The 13,426-nt window shown below is 41.5% G+C and overlaps 1 protein-coding gene across 2 annotated transcripts; it reads left to right on the forward strand.

Annotated features, from left to right (window-relative positions):
• The first annotated feature begins 817 nt into the window (after positions 1-817).
• Positions 818-12,961, forward strand: ISY1 (ISY1 splicing factor homolog). Of its 2 annotated transcripts, XM_048957751.1 has the most exons (12): positions 818-900; positions 1,023-1,045; positions 1,837-1,888; positions 3,137-3,202; positions 3,929-3,971; positions 4,129-4,241; positions 4,933-5,050; positions 5,576-5,698; positions 9,463-9,578; positions 10,593-10,679; positions 12,176-12,293; positions 12,683-12,961. In XM_048957751.1, the coding sequence occupies exons 1-11, from the start codon at positions 898-900 to the stop codon at positions 12,281-12,283; spliced, it is 852 nt and encodes a 283-aa protein (XP_048813708.1). In that variant the 5' UTR covers positions 818-897; the 3' UTR covers positions 12,284-12,293; positions 12,683-12,961. The 2 variants fall into 2 exon arrangements, with proteins under 2 accessions (XP_048813708.1, XP_048813707.1); XM_048957750.1 differs by having other exon boundaries at positions 819-900; positions 12,176-12,961.
• The last annotated feature ends 465 nt before the right edge of the window (positions 12,962-13,426 follow it).

Here is a 13,426-nt window from a genome sequence, read left to right on the forward strand (position 1 = left end):
TTTGTTCTGCCTTACATCGAGTTTCTGTCCTGTAGCATCAGACTGTAAATACGCGGTCCTTGTTCCAGGCTGCTGAGCTGCCTGAGGATTACCTGCTCTGTGGGGGCTCGGGCTTCTTGCTTTGCTGGTGTGGATAAAGCATTTCTTTCATTATGACTTTGTTGAAGACACATCATGTTCTAGATGTGATCTGGAGTAGTTCCATGGTGTGCTGTGGTACTTTGGCCTTCAGCTATCAGCACACAAACTAGTTAAAAGGCCAAGAAGTGCAAGTACATGCTGTTTTCATACTTTGTTCTATAACATAACTCGTTTCTGGAGCTACACGTGAAGAGCTGGCAGTAAGCAGGCGAAGGGTTTTCCACGTGATGTGAATGCCGGCAGTTGTTGACTGCTCAGTGGCTGACTAAGGGGGCGCTGGGGTCGTGCTGCTGTCTTTAGCTCAGGAACGCGAAGGAAAACCAGCTTCCAGGTGCCTGGGCGCTGCCCTGACGGCGAGTGGCAGCCTGTAGCGTAAGGAGGCAGCTAGCAGTGGGAGTGCTGGTGTTTGGAGCTGGTACAGCGGGCTGTGGGTGCTTTTGTGTGGGCGCTCCTGTTTGAAGTTGTGGGTCGTGTTGGGTGAACGGAGACGTCCTCAATCCGTGGCAAATGGCGCGGAGCCCTGGGCGCAGCGGCCGGTGCGGCTCGCTTCTCTTCTCCGGGCCGCGCTTGCGCAGTTAGGCGGTGCGGCGCTGACGGAGCGGGCCGCCGAGCGGGGCGCGCACGCGCACGAGAGCGAGGCGCCGAACAGAGGCCTTTGCCGCCGTGCAACGCGCTGAGGCGAAGTTCCGCTTCCGGGGTTACGGTGCAGCGCTTCCGGGTCCCGCCTGAGGGGTCGGCGAGAGATCGGCTGCAGCCATGGTGAGTGCGGGGCCTCGGCGCCGTTGTTGTCCTTTGCGTGGCGCTCGGGGCTGCTCCGGGAGGATGGGAAGTGAGGAGCGGCTAGACGCCGTCCGAAATAACGCGTTTGTTTTCCATTATAGGCTCGGAACGCGGAGAAAGCCATGTGAGTACGGCTGGGGATGGGGCCGGCAGGCCGTGTGCTCGCTGCTCCGCGGCGGTGTCCTGTCGCCGTGCGCTGCCCGCATCCAGACACCCGCTGTGAGGCACTGCCGCTCCGATAGCGTTTGTCAGCGCCTTGCTGCGCGTGTCGCGCGGTTTGACGGCGCCGAACCGAACGGCGCGGTACCGCGTGCTGCCAGCAGCTCTGTTCCTTGACGGCACCTTGATGGAACGCGTGGAACCGGTCAGATGCCGAGTCCGGTTATGTATTTAAAGGAAGGGTGTAAATTGCTCTCGGTTGTTTTGTGCTCGTTCACGTAACGACTGAATACCTTATAAATGAATGTAACGGCGTATTAAAAGGTGGGGCCTATGTAATCTGCTCCGGTGTGAGAGACTCAAAGTAGTCGTGCCAATAAACTCGGCTACAAACTGCTGCATTCCTCACTGAAGCTTTTCTCGTCTTGATTTTTGTGTTTTGTTTACCCTTGATGCTTATAACTTATTGACACCCTTTGGTATTAAAAATTTAACATGCTGAAATATGCTAAATAGAAAAATCAGTTCATTTCTTGCTAGAGTTTGTGTTTACCAAGTAAGTTAACGCCTGAGGTTTTCTAGAGTTGAAACAGTTGCTGCTGAGAAGAGCTAGTAAATGGATGTGTAAGCCTTGCTTTTCTACAAACTGTATTAAGTCCATAACAAAAAGTCACAGCAGAGCTTGCTACTGTTGGAGTTTAGTTGTGTAGAAGTAAATTTTGCTTCCTTTGTTGTTTTTTTTATTTTTATTTTTAGGACAGCCTTGGCAAGGTTTCGTCAAGCTCAGCTTGAAGAAGGAAAAGTTAAGGTATGATGTGAAACAGTCAAAAAGCCTTATGGCTTTGTTAGCTCTGAGTGGCATGCAAGCTGTGTACATAACTGTGGGACAGCTTCACAAGGTCCATATGCTGGACGAAGGCATCATATAGGAGTTAGATGTTTGTACATGGGAAGGGTTCAAGTAGAAACTGTGTTTCACTGTGTGACCAGAGAAAAAAGGTGAATAGAATTTTCTTAAACAACCTGGTTTGAAGGTTGTGTGTATGTATGTTTGAGAGGTAAGTTGGCTGGGCTGATAACGGCAGGGAAAGATTGGGCATCGTTTATGTTTATGTAATATTTTAGGAAGAAGGATATCGAGTCGTTTAAAAAGCTGTAGTGGCATTTAGCTGCAGGCCGTGTGCTGGGCAGAAAATGATCTTTTGAGATTTATCTTCTGCAACTGCTTACAGAGGTTGATGTGCATACGCTTATTTTTACTGATTGTAATCATAGGGTTTGCTTGGATATTTTCCCAGAAAAGGTTGAAAAGTCCTTCTGATCTTCCTGTTTGTTGGTATAACAATAATCTTGAAACAGGACCTTCAGAATCATTCTGAACTCGAGGCTTGCATATGACCCAACATTGGCATGTTACTAAACCGACACGTGATGTCTGCAGCTGACATAACTGCCTGATGTTTAAGGGTAAACTTGTGGAAGCACTGTAGGGAAAGGGTCAAAATACTTGCATGCAGAATTCTGCAAATAAGATGAAATATTACCTTGTGTATGCAAGTCAGTGGACTGTGACGATTAGGAAAATCATTATTTTGGATGAAGAATAGTGGGGAGAAGGTAAAATGAAGTTATGCTGGAGAAAAGTTACAGCATTTAGATTGTAGCAGTTAAGAAAGAAAGGCCTGAAATTAATTGCTGCTTGGAAACCAGTGTTTTTTGTTTAGATGGCAGTATGCTAAAAATGATGTGGATTGCAGCTGTGTTAAATGAAGCATTGTTTTTGTAGAATGGTATTGTGGGGTGATACAAAGAAACAGGTGACAGGTTTTGCTCTGAATAACATTAAATTAAGTATATTGTAATGTCCTTGATGATTTGTTTTGGTAGGTCTGTAAATAGTCATTTTTTCTACTTATAAAAAGTTGGTGGGAGCAGAAGTTACCAGCAGGAGGCTGGTAGCATAGTTTGGGACTAATTGAGAGGTAATGTTTGTATGGAATGCTGTGAGTGTATTGCTAGATTAAAGCTTTGCTGAGTGTGGCTTTTTATCAAACAGGAGCGAAGACCTTTCCTTGCATCAGAGTGTAATGAATTGCCAAAAGCTGAGAAGTGGAGACGGCAGGTAATGAGAAACCATAGATTTTTTTATTTCTGTAACAGGTTGAACTGCTGTAAGCAGGCTGTCTGAAACTGAAGTGCCAAGTGTTCCAGACTTCTTGAGTGTACAGGCAGTTAAATCACAGAATGTTTCACTGGAATATGGTATCATTCACCACACTTGTCCAGAGCTGGTTGAGCCACATTTAACTACCTAGGACCATATCCAATGCACTTTTTAATATCTTATGGGATTGGGATTTCACAGCTTGTTCTGGGCCCCCGTGCAAGTGATTGAATACCTTCTTAATGAAGGTTGGATGAACATTCTTACCCACTGGCAAATCCTATATTGGCTGCTCCTTGTCACCACCTGGGTCTTTCACTTCTTTGGGAGCCCCTTCTGGGAGGATTTGCTCCATAACCCTTTGGTCAGGCTGACCAGCCTGTCAGACAGTCCTTCAGTCCTTTCTACCCTTCTTTGCCTGGAAAGTCACAGGTGAAGTTGCTGGAAATATTTATTAGGAATTTGGTTATGATTGCTGCTGTAAAATAGTTCCATGTTCCATTAAGCCTCTGAGGTACTACATTTGTCTGAATAAAATGTTGATATTTGAAATTGTTAAGCTCAGATCTACTTTCTGGATCAAAACAACTTCTAGAAGGATCTTACCAGGTTTTCTAGTTGGTTGGGGGTGGATTTTTTTTTTCCTTTATGGAGAAATTCATTTCTGTGTTCTTGTTTAACTAGATCATTGGGGAAATTTCCAAGAAAGTGGCACAGATTCAAAATGGTAAGTTTTTTTCTAATAAAATTTTGTTTGAACCTGTAGTCCTAACCTGTTAAGTAATGGTATCCCATGTGAGCTATGTGCTTAGAGTTGGATTAATTCTGGTGTTCTGGAGCTTCTTGTAAACTGCTTAATTTATTGTCTCTTTTCCCTCTGGTAGCTGGATTAGGTGAATTCAGAATTCGGGACCTGAACGATGAAATAAACAAACTTCTGAGGGAAAAGGGGCACTGGGAAGTCCGAATAAGGGAGCTGGGAGGTCCTGATTATGCTGTAAGTGTAGATTATTTTGTACTGTGTGGTTCATCCAAGTGACTAATAAGAAAAATCTGTTCAATGTTTATTATTTGTCCAATGTTTACTAGAGAGGAATTTAATTCAGTCCCTAAATACTCTTTCTAGCACGATCTGACATACTTGTTTCCATGATGAGCAAATTTGACTTTGCTTTTGAAACACTACTTTAAGCAGTGTTACCCTTCTGTTAAAAGTTCACAGCAATGTTCTGATTTGACCCAGCAGTAGGCCTTGTTTTTTCTGCTTTATGCCTCATTAGTGTGTAGAAAGATTTTAACTTGGGTCACCTCGTTGCTGCTAAAAACAAAATAATGAGACTCTCACTTTCCAGAGCACTGAAGGTGTGTTTATTGTCAGACACACTGGTGCTTATTTGTGGGATAGCAAAATACATTGGCACAGAGAATAAAAGAGCTTTACATGTTTTGTCAAGGTGAATCAGGTATGGGCCCTTCGTGGTTTGCATTGTTGTTTTAACTGTGTGATGTCTGGTAAAAGTAGATGGTATATAAAGATGAGCTATGAGGGCACTCTACTTGCTCTCTATCAGTTCAAACCACCCTACGTCTGTTTTCTCAATCCTTTATCGCAGTAAGATGCCCAGGAAAAAGCAGGAAATACAAATGGAAGAGGAATAAAACAAAGCAACTAATTGGTTATTTTTCAGAGAATCGGACCGAGGATGTTAGATCATGAGGGGAAAGAAGTTCCAGGAAACAGAGGTTACAAATACTTTGGAGCTGCAAAGGATTTACCAGGAGTTAGAGAGCTGTTTGAGAAGGAGCGTAAGTAAATGTCAGTTCTTTCTGAGTACGAATCTACGTAGCAGTAGCTGTTGATGACAGTGTCTACTAGAAAATGCTAGTAACTGTATCTTGTTAGAAACGAGTGAGAATTGCTTGGCAGGCCTGCTGAATCACATCTTTCTTATTTGCCATCTGAAAAAATAAAATAAAATAAAATTATAGGGGGTGAGAAATTTTCTGCAGGAATTTACAACAGCTTTCTAGTTCATTTTGTATGTTAATACTGGTCACTGTGGGGACTTGAGGATAGGGAAGGAAAAAAATAATAATAGAAAGAAGACGAGGTTGCCAGAGACTGGAAAGTATGTGATAAGAAGTATCACTCTTTGTTCAGACAGGTTTTTTTGCAGGATGGAATAAAATACCAGTGCTTCTGATACTGTCACCAGTTCAAGTGATCCACTGGTATGAGGTAGCTGTAATGGCTGTAGGGTTGGTAAGATTCAGAAGTGTATTGCAAACTATCAAGACTAACTTAATAGGAGGATGGTCATGATCTTCCAGCCCTCCCACCACCCCGGAAAACTCGAGCAGAACTGATGAAGTCCATTGATGCAGAATACTACGGCTACAGGGATGAAGATGATGGTATCCTGGAGCCCCTGGAACAAGAACATGAGAAGAAAGGTGTGTGAGATTCAAAATCCAACGTGAATAGTCATTGAGTTTTACTTGAAATAAGATGTGTAGACACTCGAGTATCCTTGCACCTCTAGTGTAGGCAGAAGTCACTCTTACCTCTTCTTGAAGTGACAGCATTTTTTACTTGTCCTGTATGTTACTTCATGGTCACATTCTCTGGTAGTTCTGATTGTGGATCTGGCACCCTCTTTCCTGGGGAAACCTAATTCCAAACAGAGGTGCACAGTTCTGAAACAGTGAACTTTTTTTCCTATCTTGTTAAATAACAAGATTTGACATTTCATGCCCCATGCTATCAGTCCCAACCAAATACATCTGACTGAGATGTACATTTTTTTTTCCTACTGACTGTAGTGTTTTGTAACTAAGCAATGGTCTTGTCAAGTAACTTCTTTGATCCTTCTGCCTCCTCTAGTTCTCCCACTTGCAGCTGGCACAGTGATTCCAATCTTAGCAATACTCTGCTTTGCCCAAATCCAGCACATCTGTTAGTATCCATAAGTAATAGAGGGTGGGCTTCTCACCAGAAGAGGGAAATTTTTGCAGGTATAAAAGGAGTCGAATACAGCAGAAATAAGCTTTGGACTACCAGAAATACTTGCAGGCAATACTGGACTAGATAAACCTGATTTTAACCCAGCATATCAGTTCCTATGAAAAGCAATGAAGGAATTGGGCCTGAAATTTGCAGGAGATTTCTTGTATACATTTTAATCCTGTTCAGGTTTGGCTGATTTGGCTTTGGGGAAATAAGTAGGTATGAAAGTAAACACTGGACTGGATACCCAGGGGAGATGGGGGACTGTATGCAGTAGTATTTGAGTTCATTCTTAGCCTCCTGTTGTGGCTAATGCTATTCTTAAACCAGAGTTGGTTTTTTTTATGTAATTGCTGATAGAATCTTTTTTATATAATTGCTGGTAGAGTTTGGTTCGTTGATTTTCTTATTTTTGTTTCTTTTCCTCTTGTGGAATCTGTATATAGTTATTTCTCAAAGATGTAATGGCTGCTAGGAGCTTGTTAGGTAAGTGGTTTTTGAAGACCAGAAGCAGCTGCCTTTGCTTTAGATCTGCAGCTAAGATAGCTGATGCTCTCTTGATTTTCTGCTAAAAAGAGAGAAAAGATTTCTTCTCCAGGCTGCTAAAATTTTTTTCACACCTCCTCCCTCGTTTCCCTGTGCAGGCTTAAGAGGTGTATTCTTATGTACACATTCTTTTCTCTGTACCAAAACAGTTTCATATATTCTGATCATCTTTGTTCAATGACGTTTAGTCAGGTTTTGACTGATACTGAGTGTTACGTTTTGTGTGATTCAAACTCTTTTTGAACATTAAATCAGACCAAGAAGGAAAGTTGGGGAATTCTGAAGTTCAGATTTCTTTTCTCCCTGTGGGTAATTGTGCTTGGCTGTCTGATCTCATCTGTCACGAAGGTATCAGTGACTGTTGCATAAGGCATTTCTGGGCCTTTCATCTTTATATCTGTTAGTGGGTTTTTAATTATTTTTTTTAACAATTCAATATTTAAGCTAAATCTCTGCCTTTTCATGCTTACGCGTGTAAAAGAGTAGATTGCAGGAGAGACATCTACGAAGTTGAGAGTTTTTACCTCCCTGTCTCGTGAAAATTGACTGTACAGTGTTTTACATTTCAGCTAGTTACTTACCTGTATTATGTTCTTCCTCCTTTAGCTGTTAGGCTTTCTTAAAGTCCTCTGGAAACCCTGAAATCTAGATGGCCCATGTTATTTCTTCACAGAGTTGTCAGCTCTTGGAATTTCAACATGCTTGTGGTGTTTCCTTTTTCCTTTCAAACACAAACTTACTCAATAGATGACATTTATTCATATGCCTGCCAACATACTGTCCAGTTTTGTTCTACTGACTTGCCCAGTAAAGACAGGATTAGGAGTTGAGTTTTTGGAACCCTCTTTAAAACCTGGCTCTGTTTGCCATCTTCTGGTATTTGTGTGGCTTTAAGGAAGACAGTGCAGCTCTATGAAGAGCTTAGCTGTTTTGTAAATAGTTCTTCTAGTGAACTTCTAGTTCTTCTGGTGAACGGTCAGCCATCCTGGCAATTTGTTACTACTTCCTTCCTGTTTGTTTTAAAATGCCTTCTACTGAAGCTTCAACTGTAGGCAAATCCTCAATTCTTCTACAGTTAGAGGGAAGAGAAGTTTAAACAAAACTGCAGAAAGCAACTTGTTAAAGGATTGTACATTGAGTAACTGTTGTCAATACCTGGTGGCTCTTGGTGTGGTCATCCTCTTGTTATACACTGCCCTTTTCAGTGGCAAGGTCTTTGTAGTATCATGTACTTCAGTTTGTGCCTTACTGCTTGCATTTACAGGACAGGGAGGAGGTGAACCAAAGAAATGCTCCCCTTATCAGTGTCTCGCACCATATCTTGGAACCTTAACCCAGATGAACAGTAGCTGGCTTGTGGACAGTTGGTACCAGAGGAAGGGAAGCTGTGTGTTGCAGCACTCCCAGCAGGGTGTCCCACCCTGTGGTCGTCTTGCATATCCTGCTAATTGCAGACAGTAGAGGTAACCCACCTGCATTCATGCAGTTCTTTAGGAAAATTTATGCAGGTCTTTATTTAAGAATTATTTAAGAGTGTAGCTATTTAAGAAAATATTCTGTGATTGTGCCCTTGAAATAGTAAGGGTAGAGATTCTAGGAGAACCAATGCATGAAAATGAAGGAAGAAGGGAGAAAAATCTTCTGAAGTGTCTTCGCTTGAGTTAATGTGGCTAATGTAACCTTGAATTTATTTTTCTGCACACATTGCAAGGAATGTCTCTCTTCTATGGTGCTATTAATACACATTGTCCACTCAGGGTTGCTTACTGCCTAAGTTCTTGTGACTTTCACCATGTGATCAGAAGAGTTAAGCTGTTGTTAAACAAAGTGCTGAAAAAAGCTTCTTAACTTCTACAGATTTTTTGTTATGAAAACCACACAGAACACAATGATGTGATTTAGATTCTGCTTTCTTAGGGTGAGCATTTTAATGTTAACTCTTGGTGCCAAGGAGCTTGACTGCTGACTTCTGTAGCTATAGGCATTTCTGCTGCCTACTTGCATGAATCTTGCACCTCCCTAGGATTCTAAAGCACTGATGTGACCAATGTTACATGTGACCAATGAAGTTTATTGTAAAAACTTGTATTATTAAAACTTGCATTAGTTTTTTTCCATAGTGAAGATAGAGCCACCTAACAGATCCTAGCTAGGAATGGGTTAGAATTTGGATCGTGCTACAAAATGACAGAAATGCATTATGAGATGAGAAGAAAGTGAATTATGTGGGTGATGACTTGTGATCATATTTAATTGACTACACTGTAACCAGTATTCCTGTAGCCACTGACATTTACAGAACAGAGTCACTTCGCATGCCCACGTGACCCTGTGCTGTTTAGAACATCAGTTGTTTCTCCAGGACACTTGGACTCTAACATATCTCCCAAATGAACACTGTTACAGCATAATAATTCTTTACATTTTGCTTAGACAACTCTAACAACAAGGGTTACAGTAAAGGTGTGTTACTGATGCTGAGGATTTAACTGAGAAGTTTAAGTGTTGAAAAAGCTTTAGAAATAGGAGACAAGTCAAAGGAGCTCTAGCTGCAGTTGTTGGAGGGCTGCTGTGCTGCTGTGGAGAAAACTGAGGTTAAAGCTGGAGCATACTGCTTTAAGTTACTCTCAAATACACTTGATACACATTTTCCTTTGCTAAACAGTTATAGCAGAAGCAGTGGAAAAATGGAAGATGGAGAGAGAGGCAAGACTTGCGAGAGGTGATGAGGAGGAGGAGGAAGATGAGGAGGAAGCAAATATCTACGCTGTTGATGATGAGGTATGTGATGGCTATGGGATGTTACTTTTTTCTGTCTTCTGTGCTGCCTCCTTCAAAGAAGAGTTATTTCACTGAAAACCTTTCTGCTGTGCTGAGTTCTGCCTAACTTCCTGTTCAGTTGTCCTGTTTAGTAATAGATGAGTATGTTTGGTTTAAGTTTAGAGAGTGATGAAAGCTGGTGGCTAAGAAAGGTGTTTTGCTCGAATGAAAAATAGCAAACAGCTTAGACCTTGTTATGACTACCTGTCATTGCCTGGACTGCTGGTATTTGTAACATTAACAGTGCAATGTTGAGTCATGCTTCTAAGTACGATCTACACAGGGTTTTTTCATACTTGAATTCTAATACAAGGTTTTGCTGATGGTGCAGTCATTGCTGTGACATGGTTTTGGTTCTTTATTTCCCCTGCACCCAAAGGTAGTTTAAAGAGCATTCCTAATGCTCTCTGAGTTTTGTGAAAGGGATATGGAACCAGTTCCTGCATCTCAGTTCCTACCTAAGTTGGTTTGTTGCTAGAATAACAAAGGTAGCCCGTAAGTTAAACCTGGTCATTCCTTCAGTGTCTTGTGTTGTTTGTATTGTCTCATGGTTCATAAGCCCAGCTCTCAGGTGTAAGAATGAAACAGTGCAGTTACACAGAAATGGAAAATGGTATGTTATTTTTGAGACATGGACTTTCTTCTTGATAGCTTAGCTCTTCTTTTGTTTATAGATGTGCTATGGCAGCCAGAGACATGTGGAAAAGGGGGGGATGGTGGCTTTATGTTCGTGTTACTTCCACAGAAGAGAAAAAACTGTATGAAGAACAAAAGCAGCAGTCCTGAAAACGTAAAACAGCATGAGATCCGAATGTGATGCTTGATATGTTCTGTTGTTGTTTGGTCCTATACACCTCCATCCTGCATTTGTGTATCTGCATCCATTTTCTGTCTAGCTCCTTCTTGCAGAACTGTGTGACTTCTTCAGAAAGCAAACTTGATGTGGCTTCTTTGTTATTTATTTATTTTTTTCAGTCTGATGAGGAAGGTGGCAAAGAAAAAGAAGGTGAAGAAGGCCAACAGAAATTTATTGCACATGTTCCAGTGCCGTCTCAACAGGAGGTAAGACATTAGAAAACTGAACTGCAGGGATATGCTCCTGCAATTTTATTCTGTATCTGTTTAGTGCTCTTGCAAATGCTATGAAATTGACCAGAAAGAAAAAAGGTACCACTGCTATATCCATCTTCATCAGAGAGTTGCCAAAAGTGTCGTGTTGCATAACACTACAACACATTCACACTTGTCATAGAATCGTAAAATTCTGGGAGAACTAGACCTGGATGTAGTACTCCAGGTCGGGTCTCATAAGAGCAGCATAGAGGGGGAGAATAACTTCCCTTCTAACCACATTTCTATGAATGCAACCCGGGATATGACTGGTTTTCTGGGCTGCAAGAATATGTTGCCAGCTGCTGTTCAGTTTTCTGTCCACCAGTACTTAATGTCCTTTTCCACAGGACTACTCTTGCTCCCTTCATTGTCCAGCTTGTGTCATGCAGCCAATATTTGTGTTGGAGATTGCCCTAACCCATGTGCAGGACCTTGCATTTAGCCTTATGAATTTCACAAGGTTTGCACAGGCCTACCTCTCAATCCTGACAGACCTGGATGGCATCTCATCCAGCACCACTCCACTTGGTGTTGATAGCAAACTTGCTGAGGTGCACTCAGTCATGGTTGCTTATGATCAGTTATTTATCAGTTATGATAAGGATAACCCTGGATTCCCACTAAATCTTTACCGTGCTTTTCTACTACTGGTCTAACTATTTTTTTCAATTTAGCAATTAGTTCTAAATTGCAGTTTGCTCTCACTTACCTAAAATGATTTGGATGGCTTGACTTTGAGTGACAGTTATGGACTGAAATAGCTCTAGGATATATATTGCATTAACCATGACAGGTAGCTTGATATGTAACAGTCAGGAACATTCAGGAGTTAGATATGTGTTGGTAGGTATGCCTTGATGTCACTCAGATGGCTTGTGGTGTTTTACCACCTACTGTCATCTTGTTAGATCACAATGCTGTATTCTGCTGTGAAGTCATGATTCTGTACCTTCAGCAAAATATTTTTAATGGGTTGTCAAAACTGTGAAGAGAGAAACGCTGATTGAAAACATTGCTTTCTGACTGATGTTCTCTAAATGAAGAGAGCGTAACAGACTGAAGACTGGTTTTGACTTAACCATTGATTTACACAGCAGTCTCTCCTTGTTAGGCAGTAGTTAATTCAGTCTTTTTTTGAAGTGTCAAATCATTCCATGCCTGTGGGATTTTGCATTCTGGATTCTGAACTACAATTGCAGCTAACTTCCTCATAGAAAAGGGGAGGGGCAGAGATTTGAAATAAAGACATCCATTGTGTTGCTTGTTTTGACTGCAATGAACATTTGAATATTAAAGATGAAATTGCTGATTCATCTCTGTTCCACTAATTTGTAATAGCACAGGCCTCTGTCACTGCTTCTTTTGCATTTCTCTCTTAATAGCTGGGCATTCTTGGTTTCAGCATCTGAGTTAAGCTGAATGTTTTCATGTTTTTATATTTGCAGATTGAGGAAGCTCTTGTACGGAGAAAGAAGATGGAGCTTCTTCAGAAGTATGCTAGTGAAACTCTGATGGCACAGAGTGAAGAAGCAAAAAGACTTCTAGGATTGTAACATTGCACGAGTATGTCCTGTAGTTCTATAATCTGTCCTAAAGCAACAGTTTCTTCTATTCCAGCAGCAACAAGTTTAAGCTCTGAAAGTCCTCTGAACAGAAAGAGTAAGCTGTGATTAAGTTAGTGTTTTCTACAAAAGGGAGAACACCCTTTTTGTTTTATCTGCTAGGATGGCTTGATTTTGGTGCTGAGAAAGATCATGCCTAGTTTAACTTGATCTCTGCATCTTCAGTAAACAGTCTTCAGTCCTTTCACTTTGTGTGTCTATGCAGTGGTGCCTCTTACAGGTAGAGCAGCAAGCCAAGTCACTTATAAGCAGTGACAGAAATCTGACTGATGGTTCTGCCATTCTGTATCCTAACTGTAAGTGTACACGTTTTTCTCGTGTTGAATTTAGCTGACCTGAGTCCAGAAGTAACTTCCTCTCTGATGCCTGGTTAGTTTACCAGAATAGCCTAGGACCTGTTTCAAAATGACTCGATGGGCAGACCTTACGATTGGCTTTGAAGGTAATTTGCTTCTTTATGTAAACATGTCTAAATTTGTTGCCATTTTTATGGTTTATAGCCATGTTTGTGTGAATTGCCTGAGTGCTGGATATTTCAGCAGCCATTGTAAATACTTGCATCTTTACAATACCTTGTTCAAATATTTTTAGTAAAATTTTTGTACAGACCGATGTCTTGCTTCATTCTGGCTTAAGGATCATTTTCTCCTTAATCACCATGAAAGAATGGGATCATGAAGTGAGACATGCAGTGATTTGCAGTTGTGCACCCCTGCTGCTCACAGCCTATGTGTAGTGGTAAGAGACAGCACAGTAGAGGACCTGCTTAGGGTCTTACAGTGACCCACGCGGTTGTATGGGTCTGAATGAAGGGAACTTCAAACTGTACAGCCAAGGAGCAGAAGTGCTATCTATGGAATATAGTGTTTAACAGCTAACCGTGCCAGGGAGCTACAGAGTTACTAATTGCTTTTAATTTTGATTTCTGTTTTATTTCTATTTCTAATTTAGCTCTGTTGCTACAAAGCAGCAAGCTAGTAAGTTTCTGACTGATTTGGTGTGCTTTGAGTTGCACTGTGCATCTTTCTGACGTTGTTCTTTGGTTTTTGCTGCCCCTTGAGTAACGGTTTCTGG

Source organism: Lagopus muta, chromosome 11, assembly GCF_023343835.1.
Source record: "Lagopus muta isolate bLagMut1 chromosome 11, bLagMut1 primary, whole genome shotgun sequence".
Taxonomy (NCBI): Eukaryota; Metazoa; Chordata; class Aves; order Galliformes; family Phasianidae; genus Lagopus; species Lagopus muta.

What these genes read in the sequence shown, in the direction of transcription:
- ISY1 (XM_048957751.1), top strand. An exon ending in CTGAGAAGTGGAGACGGCAG is followed by an intron (nt 3,203 to 3,928) that starts GTAATGAGAAAC and finishes TTGTTTAACTAG; the next exon opens with ATCATTGGGGAAATTTCCAA. An exon ending in AGAGCTGTTTGAGAAGGAGC is followed by an intron (nt 5,051 to 5,575) that starts GTAAGTAAATGT and finishes ATGATCTTCCAG; the next exon opens with CCCTCCCACCACCCCGGAAA.